The sequence below is a fragment of the Anopheles maculipalpis genome, chromosome 2RL (genome assembly GCF_943734695.1).
Source record: "Anopheles maculipalpis chromosome 2RL, idAnoMacuDA_375_x, whole genome shotgun sequence".
Taxonomy (NCBI): domain Eukaryota; kingdom Metazoa; phylum Arthropoda; class Insecta; order Diptera; family Culicidae; genus Anopheles; species Anopheles maculipalpis.
The window spans coordinates 7854641-7873242 of record NC_064871.1 but is presented as its reverse complement, the minus strand read 5'-3'; the positions used below and the strand labels follow the sequence as shown (position 1 = coordinate 7873242).

The window sequence follows — 18602 nt, the reverse complement described above, 5'->3', positions numbered from 1 at the left end:
ATTGTGACCAAAAGAGTACCACACGTGTGTGGTACTATTGGCGGACGCGCGATCAGTGATAAAGTGTGAGAATAAAAACGAAAAATTCAAAGTGAAATAAGAAATTCTTCGAGAAAAGGCTACTAAAGTGCACTAATTCTTATGGTGGATTTACGACGCGATGTAAGGTGGTTGGGTAAGATAAAATTCGCATAAGACACAGTGAAGCCGTTACCAAGCACACATACACACCGAAGAAAGCAATAATGTACCCGCGTTTTTCGTTATCGGTGTTGTTCTTGTGTCCGGGCGCGATCGCCGTCTGTTTCGCTATGGGCTCCGCAGTGCGAAACAGTCAGTACGACCGATCGAGCTAATTGTACTCTGGTGTGTGGTGTGACCCGCATGGCGAACGCTCGCTATCCAACCGGCAAAACAATTTCCAGCATCAGTCGCGAGGATCCACAACGCATTCACATCCGCATCCGTGGAGTACAGTAGTTTACGTGCGTCATTTTCTTCCTGTCAAAACTATTCTTCAAGCCTATATGCCACGAACGGACGAACGGGATGATATGAGTGCGTATGTGTTGTCCGCTTGTTACCGGGGTTAGATAGCACAAAAGGGCGCGTTCTCCTATATGATTAGACACGCGCGCGTACCCGGCACCACTGTGTTGTGGTAGTAGTGTTGATTGTCATTTGGGCGATCTTGCCCACAAAAGTGCTGCTACATGTGTATAAGGGTGACTTTCGCGGAATTCAAGTGTAACGAGGTGCGCGTACTGTCTGTAGGCGAGTAAGCGCGATCATACACACGGAACGCATCAAACGCGTGTGACAAAAAAGTTGTTCCTACCGAAGGACTGAAGACACACACACAGGAGGTTCTACATTGTGTTGCCCAGCGAGCTGCCACTGCAGCTGTGGAATAAGTACAAGTGTCTAGCCCATAAAGGGGAAGTGTTCATCTTAGAAGCTCCTTCACTGCTCGTGGTAGCCTCGACGGGCATCTCAGCAGTGCTAAACGTGCGTGCAAGTGGTGCATGTGTGTGTATGTTTACGTGTGGGAGCGCGTTCTTGTATGAGGCGTTCTTGAAGCTACCCAAAGTAGCGTGTTAGTAGCAAAGCAACTTAACATAAGAAAAAAAGCGATCAAGTGTGTGCGTTCGCGAGGATCGCTTCTTTGCACCGTTATCCCGTGTGGTTCGGTGAGTGTGTGTTTGTGTCTGTGTGTGTGTGTGCGGTGTAAGTAAGTCAGCCGCCTGAACCGACCCGTGCCGGGGTCAGTATCGGCCAGGAACGGTGGAGGTTACCAGTGCAACCGGTAGTGTCCACGGGCTGCAGCACGAGGGAACCGGCTTCGTACTGGCCCGTAACCGCCAACAGCCGCCCCATCATCATCATCATCACCGGCAACGGCAACGCCATCGCCTGCACCAACTCGACGACCAGCGGCAGCAACACCCCGCGACGACGCCCACCGGCACCAGCAGTAACACTTCCTCCACCTCCCTGGCAACCGAAAGGTTAATAACGTTCGGTAAAATTAGGAGATTCCGGGAAACGAGTGCCGCCTCACCGTCGTCGAGGACGTCGCCGGCAACGCCAAGTGCACGTAAGTGTCGCGCTTTTTTCAGGCTCATTGATGCCGCCTCGTATTGTAAATATTGCATTGATAAAGCGTTGTATTGGGTGAAATATGACAGGACTTTAAATTTCGCGGAAAAGGAATCAACAGATGTGCTTTTCTACACCAGCATACGTTCAAACTTTGCGCCAAACTAGTTATAACTCGGCTTTGGGAATTTAAATCAGGTGTTTAAACCTCATTCTGCAAACGGTTATAAAGATCAGTCCTTTCGTATCTGCAAACGTTACAGCACTTAGGAGGCTTAAATCTTAACTAAATCAACAGTCACAATAAGTACAAAATTGTAGGTACTAGACGGATTTAATCAGAATCATAATCAGAATGAGAGAAAGGTTGGCAATTAAAAATAAGAATGTCCAAAAACGTTCAGATTTGGTTTGCTATTAATCGTCTGGTGGGTTGTACTTTGCACCAAAACACATTAAGGACATTTATTTGTCCTGCAGTAGCTAAGAAAGCTGACACTTGTCCGCTCACCCATCGAAGACAAATAGCACCAGACACGTGTACGCTCACACACGCACAGGATCCGACTTTCAAGAAGATTATCTACCTCACACAAAGAAGGATCAAACCCCCACAATCTTGAACAACCGGCCGGGTCCGGTGTGGGTTGCTGGAGGCTAAATTCGTTGGTCATATTTCTCCGTAGGTTTCGCAGGTCGGTAGGCTTGCGCGGGTCAATGAACTCAGCGGCCTCTAATTAATCGTGGAAAATTTCGTACCACGAGCAAGAAATGTTGTTCACCCACGGCACGGGGTAGCAAATTTTGCGACAGGCAGGCAGAAAAGAAAGGCCGCCTGACGTTAATGTAGGGCTCCCTCCTCCCCCCTGTGTTCGCGTTGCTCGGTGCGATCGATTAGCGCTTGAAGGGAGATGCGAAGACAAACGTAAATGTCATTCTCATCTCAAACACCAACCCAAAAACACAAATGTGCACCTTTTTTTTTTTGGCAGGCGTTTTGTGCACCCTGTCCCAGGGTAGCCAAAAAGCGCAGCGGATAAAGGGAACAAACTCCCTGCGCTCTGACACACATACGCGCGGCTACCTAATTTGTGACGGGAGTTGACGGTTGGTTCGCTTTTTTTGTTGTTGCTTTCTTTCTGCGACTTTACCCCAAGACACGCGGAGTTTTTGCTTGTTTCGTTTCGTCTTAAGTTTCGTCTTTTTTTTCGTATTATCCTGTCCCCTTGTTCCTACTAAAATGACGCATCGTGGCGGTGGTGGTGGTGGTGGTGGTAGCGGTGCATTTATTATGGCCGGTCAACACCACCAACGAACTGGAGAGGCAAAAACGAAACCGAAAATAGACCCGAGACGCGCGAAACTCTCAGCCGCAGTAGGGGTGGGACAACAGGGCACCAGGGCGGCAGCCTGGCAATCGCTGAAATCTCGTAATGCGCACCGGGGGTACATTTATGTTTTTTTTTTTTGTCTTTTTAGTTGACTGTGTGTTGTTCGTCCGTTTTGTTCGGAGGGACTTTCGGGTCCTTCGACGGCTGGTTTGGCTTGCAGATGGTTCGCAGAGCCTAGAAGCTCACCGGCCCCTTAGGGGTAGTTCTTGGAACTGTCGACAGCAGCAGCGTGCTCGGCAATGTTTTTGACGGTGGCGACGCGTGATAATGCTGGATGCACGAACACAGCCAAGAAAATCGACGTCAGGACACACGGCCACTAGCGCCAAGAGACGCTAGGGGCGAGGTGCAACACAAACGGGTGGGAAACGAAACTCAAGTTTAATCCAGGCACGCTCTCACTCGCGGATCGGATGTCCGAAAACTCTTATCCCTTCCCTTTTAGTAGCGGCGGCTAGCAGAAAACGGCAGGCCTGTCGCTCTACTGCTTCTCGGCCACCCAAACGCCATCTTAGTACACGAAGAAAAGTCCTTCACTACGGGTAGCGGTCAGGCATTGGGATGGGAGTCATCAAGAAGCAACCGCACCAAAAAAGAAAACCGAAAAACGCGAGGAAAAATAAATAGAACTAACCAAAAAAAAAACAAGAACCATGGCAGGCCACGTATACCACACACATTCGGTGAAAGAGGAAAAGATGGAAGAGACTGTGCAGCGAAAAATGGACGCCACTGCACAAAAATCCAAAACACATCACCCTCCCTTCTCTCACACACACACACACACACACTCCCATTTCCTTTTCCTGCTCACGAAAGGACATCCGAGAGAAAAAAAACGGAACGGTCCTTTTTTTCGCGGACTACCAACCTTCCATTTGCTCCAATGACTCTCCCCTTCCTTTGGATCTCTACACCTCACACCAAGAGGATGGTGCTGGATGCTGGGGAAATAACGAAGGATGAAGAGAAGAGGTAGGCAGGCAGCAAACAAAAAAAAATGGACCAAGTGGAAGGACGCTTGGTAGGTAAGGAGTCTAGGAGCATTGCGGAATCTTGCCACCATAAGTCGCTGCCAGCGAGACGGAAGGACGACGATTTGCGAAGGAGTATGGGCACGAGGAAGGGGATCTGACACAGAGATGTGTCCACGTCTCGTGTATGTGTGTATGTGTGAGTTGAGTTTTCCGATAGGTTTTCTTGTCGTGTCTCACTCTTTCTCTTCATACAATTTTACCCCATCTTCCTGCTGGGTGATGTGCTTCTTTTATTTTTCTTTCGCCTTCTTTGCTTTCCTTTTACCGTCCGAGCGCTTGGCAGGACACATCGCGTACTTCTAGTGCTATTTTACTTCTGCTAGTTCGCTCCCCTCGGTTCTTCATTTGCTGCCGTGTAACAGCGCACAGTTGACCAAATTACTAACGGCAAGCAACGAGGGTGGACCGAATGGTGAAATAGTGGAGACTTTTGGAGCGTTCGTCTAGGCACAGATGGGACGGTTGGGCGAGTTGTGGAGTGTATATAGCGTAATATGCCTTTTTTTTGCTACTTTCTCTTTTTGGAAGTTTTTTTTTTTTTCTTACATTCAAGGCTTTACCTTCTAAAGCGGTTCCAAGATTTCTACTCTTAGTCTCAACTAGCATCCCATCCTCGGCAGGCTTCCCTTCGCCCGCAATCTCCGGACATCATGAGGACAACACGACTCTAGGCTTTGGTGGTAAAACATCCCCTAAACTGTCCGGTGGCCATTTTCGTTAGCGCTAGGCGAGGCTTTTTTGTTTTAGTTAGGCTTTTTCCTCCTTTGCCCGTGTCCTACCTTATATTTTTCGCGATGTGTGATGTGTGGTGGGTGTAAGTGTATTCGTTAACGCAGCTGCTGTACCTTTGTAAGGACTCTGTTCGATTAAGAGAGTGTTTTTCTTTCTGGTGGACAATCGGCTAGTTATCCCAAGTTACCCAACGAAAATCCTTGTCACTTGGTTTTGGAAATAGTTACTCAGTGTGTCTGGTCGAGCGTAGAAATAAATCGATCTAATCGGATGGTGTCTTTTGAAGGAGAAAAACAGACACAGCTTAGGTTCGGTGTCTTAAGTTATTTCTTAATAAATTAGCTATTTTGTGAGGGAACATCACGTCACAAAGAACTACAGGGAACAAGAACACCAGAATAATGTCCTTGCAGACTAAAACAAAAGTTAAGAATTTCCAGACTTTCCTGTACTTGCACATGCCACCATTTTTTCCCGAACAATCATGAGGTCTCGCTCCTCCAACAACAGCACCCTATTAGTCATGACGATTTTTAACGATTTTGCTTCTCCCTGCTTCCCAACCTGCGTCTCCCGAGAGCCAAAGAGCTCTTGCTATACTTTGCAAAGCTTTGCGACAAAACAAGTGAAGGAAAAAATCCCCCGGCTAACGTCTGCATTCGCCGTTCCAACAGCTCTCAGCTTGGAATTCAAAATTATGCACCTTTTGCTCACCTTTCCTTTACAAACTTCCTCTTCCTTGGGCTGCGCAACGGTGCAAAAAGGGGGAAAACATTCTGAACACACACACGGGGAGACCCATTTGCACGCACACCCTTTCGGCGACAGTGGCACCAAACCGGATGGACATCGCGTGGGTCCTTTTTCCTGTCCTGGGTCGCCTGGTGCAAACTGTGTCGCGAACGCACACATACACAAAATGAGCAGCGAATGGCGGAAGTCGATTATCCTGTGTTCCTGCCTCGTAGGTACGTTCAGTCCCCGGACACTGGACTTCGCTTCGAGAAACACAAGAAGGACACACACACACACACAAACAGCAAAAAAAGGGTGTTTGGTGTGTCTTTCTGTTGTTGTACGGCGGCGAGTGCCCTCCGCGTGTCCAACCAAATTGAACGTTTTCTTGCTCGCTACAACACGAAAACCGCGAGAACGTATGATTGCGTCTTGCGATCGTGCAGGGACACCAGCCCTTTGCCAAACAGAAACCGTTAGAAAACGACAATTTTTACCGCGCGCCACCCCAACGCACACACACACACACACAAAGGCTGGCGGTATTATAATAAAACACGCAAGGTGGAAAAAGGGCTGCTTTGCAACCCCAAAATGAAGGGGTTTGGCTCGTCCTTTCGGTGGGACGCTGCAAAACCTGTATTTGGCGCGACTGTTGGGTTGCCGGTTGCCTCGCGTCTTCTTTTTTTTGTAGGCGAATCGCACCATGCATTTATTTTTTTTTTTTTTTTGTTCTGTCCAGCCTAGCGCCCATTAGTGTTTGGCTTTGCGAACCAACCCTAAGAAAAAATGTTAATTTAACAATTTATTAGATTTTTTGCACCCAAAAAGCGAGATCTCTCTTTGTCTTCTATAACGGGTTTCTCAAATGCATTTTTGCATTTCGCTAAATAGCGGTTCAAATGCGTCCAATATTATCGACAAGAGAAATGGAGGGATAGAGGCGCAGCGAGAGAACAAAAAAAAAACACCAACAACCGTTATTATGTTCCTTTTTCGTTTGCTTCAAGGGATCGATTGATTCGTACCAAGTCTCCTAACACACAGACCCCAAAAGAGCCCCAGACCCGTCATGGAGAGCTTGTGGTCAATTATTTTTCCCTTTTTTTCATCGTGCCCGCCTTCCTAAGCGATTGGCGAGCGGCTAAACACACGATGCAGCCGAATTAGACGGTGTTTGGCGAGCGCAAAATATTAGTCCGGTTCGATATGCCGAGAATTTCGCCAGAAACGTGAACTTCTGCTAATTAAGATGGTTGGAGCGGCTCAGGGAAGGCCCAATATACCGCGTAAAATTTCCCTTTCGCTATCTTCGCTATCTGCGAAGGATTTTCGTCGCGAATTTTTTAGGACACTCCCTATCCCAGACTCGATCGCGATCATCCGTACTTTTGGTTCCGATTGACCTTCGTCTGCGAACAGACGCTGGATGGAGACTTTCAATTTGCGTGTTGGCAAAATTTACCGTTTTTCGCTCAACGAAAATGGCCACCCTTTGCAGGGGATAAAGTCCCCGGGGGCATAGACCATGGGTAAAGCATCGTCGGTGTTTTTTGTTTCTACTGTGTTTTTTTTTCTCTCTCTTCTCCTCGGATCACACCATTAGGATGCTTCGATGTTGAAGGGCCTAATCAATGCGTCAATGTGCGGCAGCCAAAGAAATTAAGTCAATTATGAAAATACGCCAAACGCATCGTTTGACACGCGGGAGACTCTGTTTCATTCGCTCGAAGTGTTTCACGAGGATAACCCTTTTCGCTTGCCATCATTTTACAAAAAAAGCCTACGAAACCTGACAAGACATTTGAGAAATTAAACACATTCCAACAGCGGGATGCATATTGATGCAAATTATTTTTTGTGTGATAAAATCGCGTGCTGCTACCTTAACCTTTGTCTTTGAAGGACTAATTTAATCCACAAAAATGGATAAAATGTGTGTTCATGATATATTTTCAATCAAGAATTTTTGGTACGAATGCACGTCCCTAACCATTAAATGCGAAATGTGAATATAAATTGCTACCTTCGCATTTAACCGTTTCCGATAAATCACATGAATTTTCGTATTGACTCTGCGGTACATTCCTGGCGTATTGTATCACAAGTTTTGGTCAGAAATATAATTTTAATCAATTTCGACTGTTGATCATCCATACAACTATGTATTAATCATCTTCCTATTATATTTTTTTATTCTACTGCCTTTGATTTACATCTTAAAATGCCAATCAAGGTTCTTTCTCGCTATCCCCTATTTATTACTTCAAATTTAAAATTCTTGGTCTAATGATCTTGGCGAGGTCTACTAGATAATTCAACTCCAAAATAGATTTGTTTATGAATTGTGTCTTATCATCGTAGCTATTTGACAGGTCCGTGGTCATAGTGAGAAGAGGGGATAAAGTACAAGAGGGCTCGATAAGCATTTTACGTCACTCATGAGCTATCATTCTACAAAACTAAACATTTCAAAGAGCTTTGATAGCGTTAGAATATCTTTTTGTTGTTAGATAATTTTTTTGCTTAACTTTTTGATAAATCTGTTGCTACAAAAATGACTATGATTACCTCAATTTCAATAGTAAATCGAAGAAAAGCATTGCAATATCTACCGTTCTAACATCCTTTTGCATGTAGCCTATAATTACCTTGTAAAGAACAATATCGGTAAAGGAATCACACCAAAATGCCACTTTTTTAAGCATAATAAGTCAAAAGCAAAACGAGCGCCCTGTTCTGCGTATCAGCGACAGCAGACACAAATCAATTCATTTATGATTTACACAATATACGACCGGCGTGAAGTGTGCGTTGGAATAGCATAAAAGCATTGAGAGGAGAAAAATATAATTAACTGCCAACCTGTTGCATGCACCATCGAGAACGAGAGTGCCGGGGCGTCGACTGACAGTTTGCGCTAGAGCAAAGCAACACAAGCGCCGAGCCGATGGGTGGGGGGGGGGGGGGTGTATTGAGGCTGGTGTGTATGTGTGTGTGGGAATAGGTTAGTTATGTGTTGTTATGTTGCCTTTTGAGCCGCACGGAAGTTCGTGCACAATAATGCGCTCGCTCTCCCGTTGTACCAAGCCTCACCAGCCAGTCCCAGCAGTTTGCTTCCTTCTGCAGCTCCAACGGGGTTGATGTAGGTGGGCAAAATCGATGTTATGTTGCTGAAAACGCTTAGGGACGATGATTATGATGATGGCGATGATGATGCTTAGTACGATTGCTGTGGATATGGAACATAGAAAGACTAAAGACAGGCGTGAGAGTTCACACCGGGGAGCAGACGGGCAGGACTGTCCCAACCTACTTGACATTTCCTCCATCAGATGCAGCTGATCGTCAGTAGTTGGGCTGGTAGTGGCTTCTCTCAAAGCAACAAACCCAAGCTCTACCGGTAATCGAGACACAAACGAAAACAAAACTCGCCCCCCACCCCGTAGCAAGGCGAGAGAGCAAGGTCGAGAACAAACGATTCCATAACCGAAGGATGCTGGGATTCGTCGACACGGAAAGCAAACATAAAGAGTAGAACCATAAATAAATCAAATCGTAAAAAATACACATAACTTTTATCGGATGATACGGTTGCTACTAATACTACTGTTGCTTCTTCTGTTTTGCCGGCAAAAAAAGGACTTAACCTCAAGTGGACGTAGAGACTGAGAGTGGCTCTGTGGGTGTGTAGTTGTGTGTGTGGGGAGACTAGTGGCGTTGTCGGGTTAAGTTCCTTCAGCTGTTTTTTTTTTCGACAAATCCAGACAACGGCTAATACTACAGCCTCATCCAAACACTACATAACTACTATGGACGAGATACGAGCCACTTACACCCTAGTAGTCCACCCAGACGCCACGCACACACCACAAGCCTTCATCCTGTCTGGAGTAAAAGAAAAGTTTTTGTTGCTGTTGTTGTGTGTTTCATTGAATTTCCTTCCTTCCAAAAGCATACTGACCAGCTAAAACCATTTGTTGATGGTCCCGTCGCTATCGTTTGTCCGTTTCATTGTGTTGGTTAAATACGAAAGGATGTTTTTTCGAAGCTTTTTTTCTTTCCTTCGTTTGTGTCCTTTTTCCAGGAAGGAACTAAATGTCCGGGAGGGTGTTTTTGTCTGGAACTTTGTCTTCACGTAAGAGAAAAGAAGAACAAAAGCGAATGAAGAGAAAGTCTAGAACACGCACAACCACAAGATGCATGGAATTTTCTTTTTTCGCTCCCGTGTTCAGTTTTTGCATGAAAAGATTGCAAGTGGCCTTGATGGTTAAGGGATTCTTCTTGCGTGCTAATAAGCTGGTGCGTAATAATTAACGCGTTTTTTTGTTTTCCTAACTGCTCATCACGCATCGCTATTGTCTCGGATGTCTTGTCTGACGGTGGTTGAAGCTGAATAAATCAAAATTTGAGTACGATAATTTGATGATAATATGCAAACAAGACATACGGGGAGGCAATTGATAGGGCAAGATGTGTTTACTGTTGCATTGCAGGTCTTGCAAGAATTGCAAATTAATCTTGCTTCCTCTTGCTACATACAAAATTTCTTATTCAAAAAAGCGAAAAATGGTGTCCTTCATGCAGAACACATTGCAGCCTGCAACAAGCTGTTGCAACGAAGGAGAAAACCCACCCCGCCACGTACACGGCAAGAGCAGAAATAATTGTAACCACTGTAATACCAACACTTTTACATCGTGTGATACTTTCACTTTTACACCCACCAGGGCAGGCAAGGGCAAAGACACGGAAATGAGAAAATAGAACACGAAAGCAGAAGAAACTCGTAGACGAGAAGCAGAATAAAAATCTATTCCTTTAACTGGCAGTGCCCTATCACACAATGCAGTGCAGCACGGGTTGCGCGAGAGAGAGAGAGGATGGTAGGTGTGCACCCAACGCCACCACAGAACAATAAATTTCAGTAGCGAAAGTAAAAGTTTTCTTTTTCCCTGCGCATTAGTGTTTGCTCCAGGATAAAAGTAGTTCAACTGCAATGATGGTGTTTGTGTGCGTTGGGTTGGGCGTTTGTGTGTTCGGTTTGTTTATATGAATTAATGCGAGGAAAAAGTGAATTTTTCCTCACTGTCATGGTCACCGGGTGGATGGAGACATGATCCGGGTGTTGAGCTTTTCTTTTCCAATCCCAAAGGAGGATTTTTTGGTTCTGTTTTTGCGCTCTCTCCATTTTTAGTGATGAACATTTTCCCGACCGCATACCGTACGGCTGCAACGGGCGGTACACTTGTGTTGGTGCTAGAAAACGAAGAAGCAAAACGTGCAGAGCATACTTAATAGTAGCATAATGCGCTAGCACGGAGTTGTGTGCTTTGTCGGTGTCGGCGGTCGGTTTGAAGGGGATCCTGGAGGGAGTGAGGTTACTATAGGGTCATTCGGAAGATTCAGAGTGAAATGCAGGGGAACAAAAAATAAAGCACAGACACAACAACACACAACCACACAATGGATTTGACCTCGCCAGACAGAATAAAAATAGGACAGACCAGAGAGAACGAGAGAAAGAGAGGGGAAGAACGAGTGATCCTTGCACTTTCCACAATGAAGCGAACAAAAAACGTATTACATAAAATTGCAATTGCAAAGATGTGCTCCTATGCTGCTGGTGCCTGCTCCCTGCTTTGCTTGCCGGGCGTTCCTTACATCCCCTTTGCTTTGTTCAATTTTTTCACACCTTAACACAACAATAGACAACCTCCTTCCTTAGCTGCTTGCTTTGTGGAGCGAAGGCATTGAGATATTCGCATCTCAAGTCAGGAGAAAACAACAACAACAAAAAATCTTCGATACAATGCATCTCTATGCAAAACTTCTCCTTCTAACCAACGCTACATGACCTTTCTGGAAAATACTGTAGCGCACACACACACGTACAATCACAGGGCTGAGTTTTCGTAAATACACGTGGTCGGTTGATGCGCATGAGGGCACTTTTCCTACATTTTTGTATTTGATTCGATTCAGTTCAGTCGGTGTAGGGAAGGGAGAAAGAAAAAAAATGCGGCACCACCAACTCTTTACACAACCGTTCCCTATCCAGAGAACAGGCAGAAATTTGCTAATTTTCCCCCCAAAAAACACGCATACATACAACATTCTTTATATAGTGCAATTTTTTCTTTACTTCTAAACGTAAGAAAGAGTGAAGAAAATTCTCAATTAATGCCTTTGCCCTACACAACCGCACGAGTGTGAAAGGGACAATGCCACCACAACTGCATCTGCAGCAGTATTATTAGCAGCTGTGTGGATGCAACTCGATGCTTGTGTTGTGGGTGCCGCCAACAGCAGCATGATCAGCGGCGTGTATATATACTTGGCCTTGCTGTATGTATGTGTGTTTGGCTTTATGTGCGAAATTTTGTAAACATCACTACACAGGGGAATGCTGGACGGGCTGATGTAGCCGGAGGATTACCGTCAGGGATAAAGCCGGCGAGTGGCGGGGCAAACACTCATGCAAAAGGGAGAATGAGTTCCACATTAAATTAATCGAGAGCATTAAAATCGTTGTCCGGAGATCGGACCTCGTTTATGCTCGTGAGTGACACCGTTTTATGAATGAATGCGTAGCCGCAATCGTACACTGGAATGTTATTTCCCCTTCGACGAACCAGCCACGGATGCGTGAGTTCCTTCCAAGCAGCATGTGATGCTACCCTACTAGAGAGCAATCATCCCCTAAAACGAAACGAGACAACGCACTCCGGCAACACAAGCGAGATATCACGAAGTCCATGTGCGGAAAAATGCGAGACCCGTATCTCGATTGGTCAGTAGCTTTTGGGGGAGCAGATTTACAATTGAGACGCGCGCATCATCACAAATTGCACCCAGTCAAAGGCCCAACGGCCGCCTCAAGTGTAAGCAGTCACGCTATAAGCCCACTAGGCGCTGACCTCCACACTTCCAGGGAATCTTGGGGAAAAATGGCCAGCGAAAGAAAAGCGGACCGTTCACCCTCGTACTAAAATTTTCTTTTTCCTCACAACGCAATTTTGCTGGGTGATTTTTGCTCCTTTTTTTCCGGAGGGCGGTAACCTAAGCGTACGACACACCACACATAAAAACACGTGCTGGTGAGTGTTTATCTTACGGTGGATACATGCTGTATACGCTCGTGGGGAAAATGTACGCATAGAACACTCGATCCTTACTCCCTTTTTTTGGCGGATGTCCTCAAAGATATAAAGCACCAGGTTGTGGTGCGTAGCCGTTATTGGTTGCCGATTTGCATGCTCATCCTAATTGTGCGTTGGTGCATGCATACGCATACACAACATTTCAAGAGAGTAGTAGTTGGAGATACACCATTGGCTGATTCGGCAAGGCTGCATACATGTACTACCAAATACCCGCAAATCAAATGTGAACAAATCGTTCTCCTCAAATGGGTGAGAATGTCCTGCAAAATTGTGTCAATTATTTTGCTCTAATATATCTTAAAATTGTATTCATGTGATGCGAAAAACAAGCTCCAGTCTCAGGACACATTTTCCTTCTTAAATGAGTGATCCTTGGAGGGCTACAGAAATTGAGCTTCCGAACTAAAGCTTCCCTAAAATCTAAACATCTTTTCCCCAATATATTAATCCACAATTTCTATGCGCTTGCTCTCTTCCCAACTTCCAGAATCGCTTCTGATGATGATGATGGCCACAGCGACGAAGGGCAAACGCCCGCTCCGTCACCTTACGGCGACGGATAAAATCGACGCGATCCAGCGGATCCACGACGGCGAATCGAAGGCGTCGGTAGCGCGTGATATCGGCGTGCCGGAGTCGACGCTGCGCGGCTGGTGTAAGAATGAGGAGAAGCTACGCTACATGTCACGCCAGTCGGTGGAAAACGCGGAAAAGCTTAGCAACGAGGCAACGGCAGTCGCCCTAACAGCGGCCGCTGCTGCCGAGCTGTTCAGCGGACCACCGGAGAAGCGGCTAAAGCTCGAATCGGCCATGTTCGGCGGCAATGGCAAGCTCAAGTACGACGACAGCTTCTACAAGGTAGCGGCCGCCGCACGAGGATCACTTAACGGGCTCGATCTGTCCGGGGGTGGCGGTGCTGGCGGTGGTGTCGACAAAAGTGGATCGCTCGGCGTGTCCGGTGGGGATATTATCATGAACGGGTTGGCTGGCGCATCGGCTGACTTTAGTCAGTTTGCTAAGACTGCGGCAGAAATTTCGGCCCTTAGCAAATCGAAGGCGTACGGTGCGGATCTCAGCAAACACCATCACCACGGCGGCGATCCAACCAAGTCCGATCATCACCTTTCAATGGCGGCCATCAGTCCGCTGACGAGTCTCAGCCACCTGTCGGGGATGTCCGGGTTGGGTCAGAGTCCGCTAGCGTTAAGCTTCAACGATATCGCTACCAATCTGAACCTGATCGCACAGCTGAATAACAACCACAATCTGGCAACCATGTCCAGTCTGGCCGGTGGACTCAATACGGCGGCAGCTGCTGCTGCTGCCGCACAATCCCTGCGTAACGTTCGTCCCAAGGGTTCCGGAAGCTCGGCAGCCAACAACAATGGATCCGGTGTTGGAGCAGCAACCGGTCGGGGTAGCACTCTGCAAGATAATAGCAACGCTGGTGTTGGAGGAGGCGGAGCAGGTGGCGGCTCTGGTGGCGGAAACAATACGGACAAGTCATCGTCGTCCGGTGGCAATTCGACCGTTCCTTCGCTGACGGTTCGCAATCTAGCCAAGCTGCAGCAACAGAAAAGCTCGTCCGGCGAGCTCCTCGGTAACGGTATGCTTCACCAACAGTCTCACACTACTGGGCTATCTAATCTGTCTGAGCAGTATAGAAAATCCAGTAGCCAATCTACCAATCCCGCCACTAGCACACCCACTACAACCACTACCAATGCTTCCGTAGGTCGTGACTCGAATGCTGCCCCCGTCGACGATGCGCTCTGGTACTGGCTCAAGTCGCAGCAGGCGATGCTCGGTCTGAACAATCTCTACACGGCGTTACCCCGCGCTGCCAGCCACAGTCCACCGACACCGCCACCACCAATGGGACTGACATCCGTCACGGTCGGTGCCGGATCCCCGAACCACGCGCAAACAACGCTTCCCCCAACGGCACACACTCCACACACACCGCCACCACCGCTTGTTGGCCCACCGCTCGTCAGCACACCTCAACCAACGCCACCCTCATCGGCCCCATCCCTCACTCCGGAAGATACCAAGAACTCGTCCTGGTTCTGGCAGTGGTACAAAACGTTCGGTGCTTCGCTAATGCCTGGTGGTGGTGGTGCTGCTGGCGGTGGTGCTGGTAATACTGCGGCCGACAGCAAACAACAGCTGCGCGAACAGCAGCAACAGCAAGCCGCCCAACAGGCAGCAATTGCTGCTGCTCTCCATCACCACAACAACAACAACTCGCTCAGCCAACAGAACCAGAACAACAGTGCTTCCGGGCAGAAGGGCAACGGAGGGTCGGCTGCAGCGGCTGCATCCCTAACGGCGGCCTACGAGAACATCCTGTACTCGCAGCTAACCAAGGGCTCATCAGCAAACGCAGTCGATACGCTCAACAACAACCACCACCATCACCTAAACCATCATCTGAGTGCACATCTCAAGAACGAACCGATGGATCTCAATATGAGCGGTGCAAACGATGGTGATTCGAAGCCAGAGGATCTCTCGAACCATCATGCCGGCAGTGGCAAGGATCGGAGCAGTGCAATGGGTAATGGGGGAGACGAGCGACGTTCCCGGTACCATCACAATTCACCCAGCCGTCCTTCGTCGGCCTCATCGGTAGCATCTTCGTCGATGAGTGCGCACGGATCGCGGGACGGCGCGGACCATTTGATGCCACCGACGCTGGCACGTGCTTCCGAAGATCGGGAAGACGATGAAGTAGCGGCTTTGGATGCTGCCGAGCGTAAGCTTAACTCATCCACTACGGTTGTGGAAGCCACATCCACCGATGGAGCAGACGCTAGTGATCTGAAAGACAACGATGAGGATGAGCGCGAGGATCACAACGAAAGCGGGCAGCGTGTTAATGAAGGCGATGATGCTGCTGCTCAAGAAGGCCAGCAACAGATGCCAGCAAAGGAGCGAAAGCATCGATCGGGTGCTTTGAAACGTCGCCGATGTTCTTCGGCAGAGCTGGTCGAAGCGAAGGAAGCGTTGGACAACATTCTGTTCAGTGGTAACAGCAACGACCGCTGCTCCACCGTTAGCAGTGTGGCCGCATCGCCACCTCCACCACTGCTTTCGATGGTTGTTCGTGGACCATCCACCAGTCCGGTTGGTACGGCGATCGGTGAGCTGAACGGAGCTGGTGATGGATTGCTGCATCTGGATGGTGGCAAGGGCGATACGACCGGGGACGATGCTAAGAGTGAAACATCGGAAGACTCCAACCAACGCCAGTCAACACTCACGCCGGTGACGTCGGTGGCCGTAGCAGACATCCGCAATTCAGCCGAAGCAGTGGAACACGGTGAAAAGTTCCTAAAGTGGCTCGAAGCCTGCAGCGACCCGAACGTAACCGCGATGCAGGTGATGCAGTTCAAGTACCTGCTCAACAGCATCAAGCTGAGTGCCGAACGGCAACTGCAAAGTGCCACGGTGGGCAGTGCATTGGCCGGCAACGGTCCCGAGGAGCGTACCCGCATCCGGAAGCGCAAGTAAATTCCGGATGTTAGCGTCATTGTACAGTGGCGGTTCGATTAAACGGCACAATGGGGTTTTTAGTCGAATGACTGCTTGTAATTTAAGGCGAACTATACACATTAAGTAGTTGAATTTTTTCATTTCGATACATTCCCCAAGTAACGAAAACAACCACTCAATTCGGAGTGATAAAGTTGATTATTTTCAACGCTTTTTCCGGAAAATATTGTACGGAGTTATTCATTACATTCCCCCTGAAGAGTGATTCTTATTTTAAATCGCTTTTATAAGCTGAAGTAGACAATGTTACAATTAGATTCAATTCCTAGCTGCAAAATTGATCTTCCGTTTCCTCTCAATCTCATTTGACCATTCTTTTCTTTCTCTCGCTTATTATTATTTCGTAGTTGATCCGTTGATCTTGTTAATAAGTTTGTAAATAGCGTTCGGATAATAGAGCACATGATGCAGCAAACGAAATGAGGAAGCTCGATTCAAAACAGAAACTGGCCAAAGCAAAACACTGTGTAGGGGTTGGATATTGTTGGAGCCACATACCGGTGGACGAATGTGGGAAGTCGCCCATATCCAACCAATAGATCAAACTGAAGATGCCAAATGTACAACCTTCGTAGAATGCACATTAACTTATGTAATTTAACTGAAAGATCGAGGATTGTGTAGTGAGATGGAAACTATTAGGAGCGTTAAACACCACCACACACGTATCAATTAGAGGGAAGTGGTGTTGAAAAGTGGTGGGCCGTTTTCTGTACTTAAGTTTACGCGCAAGATCTCTTAGAATATGATGGTTTATTGCTGTTTTCCTCCCCCTGATATCCCCTGGAAAACCTTACGCTCCTTACGCACTGAATGGATGTTCTTATGTGTGTTTTTTGCTCAAACATCAACATGAAATCGTAAACTAAACAAAACATATTTCAATCTCTAAAAGGTAGTAAAGGCAAAGGCCAACTCTTGGTCCGAACGCTGCAAATACAGCACAAACTAGCCATGATAGACAAACACTCTCACACAGACACACACATACTGCTGATCCGATATCTAAAAAGGTCTCGGATTTATCACAATTCCGGTGACAAAATTCCATTCTTGGATCAGCCTAGTTTCTCGTACATGTAAATGTTCAGGCCACGGATAGAGGGAGCAAACCGAATGTAGGGGGCAAAAGAAATGGAAACCGGGAGTCAAAATCAGCGCTAAACAGATTAAGAGGAAAAAGATATATAATTATATATATATACAAACATACAATTCTATATATACATATACATTTAGGCGAAAACAAAAAAGACGATTTAGGCAGCGCGTGGACAAAACAAATGTCATTGTGATTTTTTGGACTATTTCCTACTAAACGAAAAATTCCTCTAGGCGAAGAAGCAAATAGGGAGAAATAATGCGCTGCTAGTGTGTTAGCGAGAGCAGTAATTGTGTTAGGATAACGATTAGCGTGGCGACATGAAAATCTTTGCAAAAGACACAAAAAAATAACACTGATATTCCTATGTATAAACAAAAAACCAATGGTGAACTAATGTAATATTTGAACTCTATCACTAAAAGAAAATGTTGAACATACATAAATGAAATTTGCGAATACACACACACAACCACACTACATTAACAAAAAAAATTGGTACTTTAAGCGTTTTTTCTTTTCTTTTCCTGTGGGTTGAAGTTATGATGTATGAAAGAAATCTTTGCAACGCTTACCATATTAATCTGATCGACGAGCGGTTCGTACACGATGTAGTCCGCCGTAAAGGCCGCAATCTGCTGCCAGGATCCGATCAGATCCGGAAACAGCAACACAGACGGCCGGAGCGTAGTGCACACAAACTTCTGCACGCCACACTCGTTCGGTGGGGCCAACACTAACGGTTGCCGATTGGGGAACTTCTCCCGATACTGGCGCCGAAAGTTTTCCGCAAACAGTAACACCAACTTCTCCTTCGACGACAAGGTACGATAGGTTTCCGGATACTCGACCGTTTCCTCCGCCCCATCCGCGGGTGGCCGATAGGAAGGGAAACAGGTATCGATGACGCCAAGTTTCCGTTTCATGGCATCGAGCGTTTCGTGCCCGGGCCGCAACTCAACGCTCAGGTCGGGTGAGTAGCGTACGGACGGCTGTTTTGTTGGTGTAGGAGGCGGTATACGAAGTTCCCGCGCTTGGGCACGCTTGTCGCGCAACTTTTTAATGAGAATATCCGCGACGTTAGCCGAAATGGAACTGTCCCGGGAAGCCATTGTTTGCGTTGGGTGATGCGTTTCGGACGAACGATGGAAAGAAACTGAGCCAAGGATAGAAGAAGGTGTGCTAGGATCGAATTTATGCTCCGGTTGGCAACGGACTATCAACAGCTTTGCCGGGTGGTAACTGTCTCCATAGCAACGTGGTGCCGGTAGTTCGACTGGGG

The 18602-nt window shown here is 47.1% G+C and overlaps 3 protein-coding genes across 5 annotated transcripts in view; 1 reads left to right on the top strand and 2 right to left on the bottom strand.

Moving 5' to 3' along the window:
• The window catches only part of LOC126560053 (coiled-coil domain-containing protein lobo), a 150731-nt gene extending 132299 nt beyond the window's left edge, over positions 1-18432 (bottom strand). The window contains exon 1 of the mRNA XM_050216214.1: positions 17896-18432. Within this exon, the coding sequence (XP_050072171.1) occupies positions 17896-18432 (537 nt within the window). The remainder of the gene's footprint in view (positions 1-17895) is intronic.
• LOC126559230 (translationally-controlled tumor protein homolog) overlaps positions 1-18602 on the bottom strand; it is a 183694-nt gene that overhangs the window by 50734 nt on the left and 114358 nt on the right. Inside the window, exon 4 of one of the 3 annotated variants that reach the window (XM_050215358.1) lies at positions 3161-3171. The exons of 1 other annotated variant lie outside the window; for it this stretch is intronic. The gene's annotated coding sequence lies outside the window, so the exon portion shown is untranslated. Of the gene's footprint in view, positions 1-3160; positions 3172-17267; positions 17289-18602 lie in introns of those variants that run through there. One more of the 3 variants, XM_050215357.1, reaches the window with a different exon arrangement.
• LOC126556920 (protein distal antenna) lies at positions 1250-16176 on the top strand. Its single transcript, XM_050212479.1, has 2 exons — positions 1250-1597; positions 13148-16176. The coding sequence occupies exon 2, from the start codon at positions 13159-13161 to the stop codon at positions 16174-16176; it is 3018 nt and encodes a 1005-aa protein (XP_050068436.1). The 5' UTR covers positions 1250-1597; positions 13148-13158.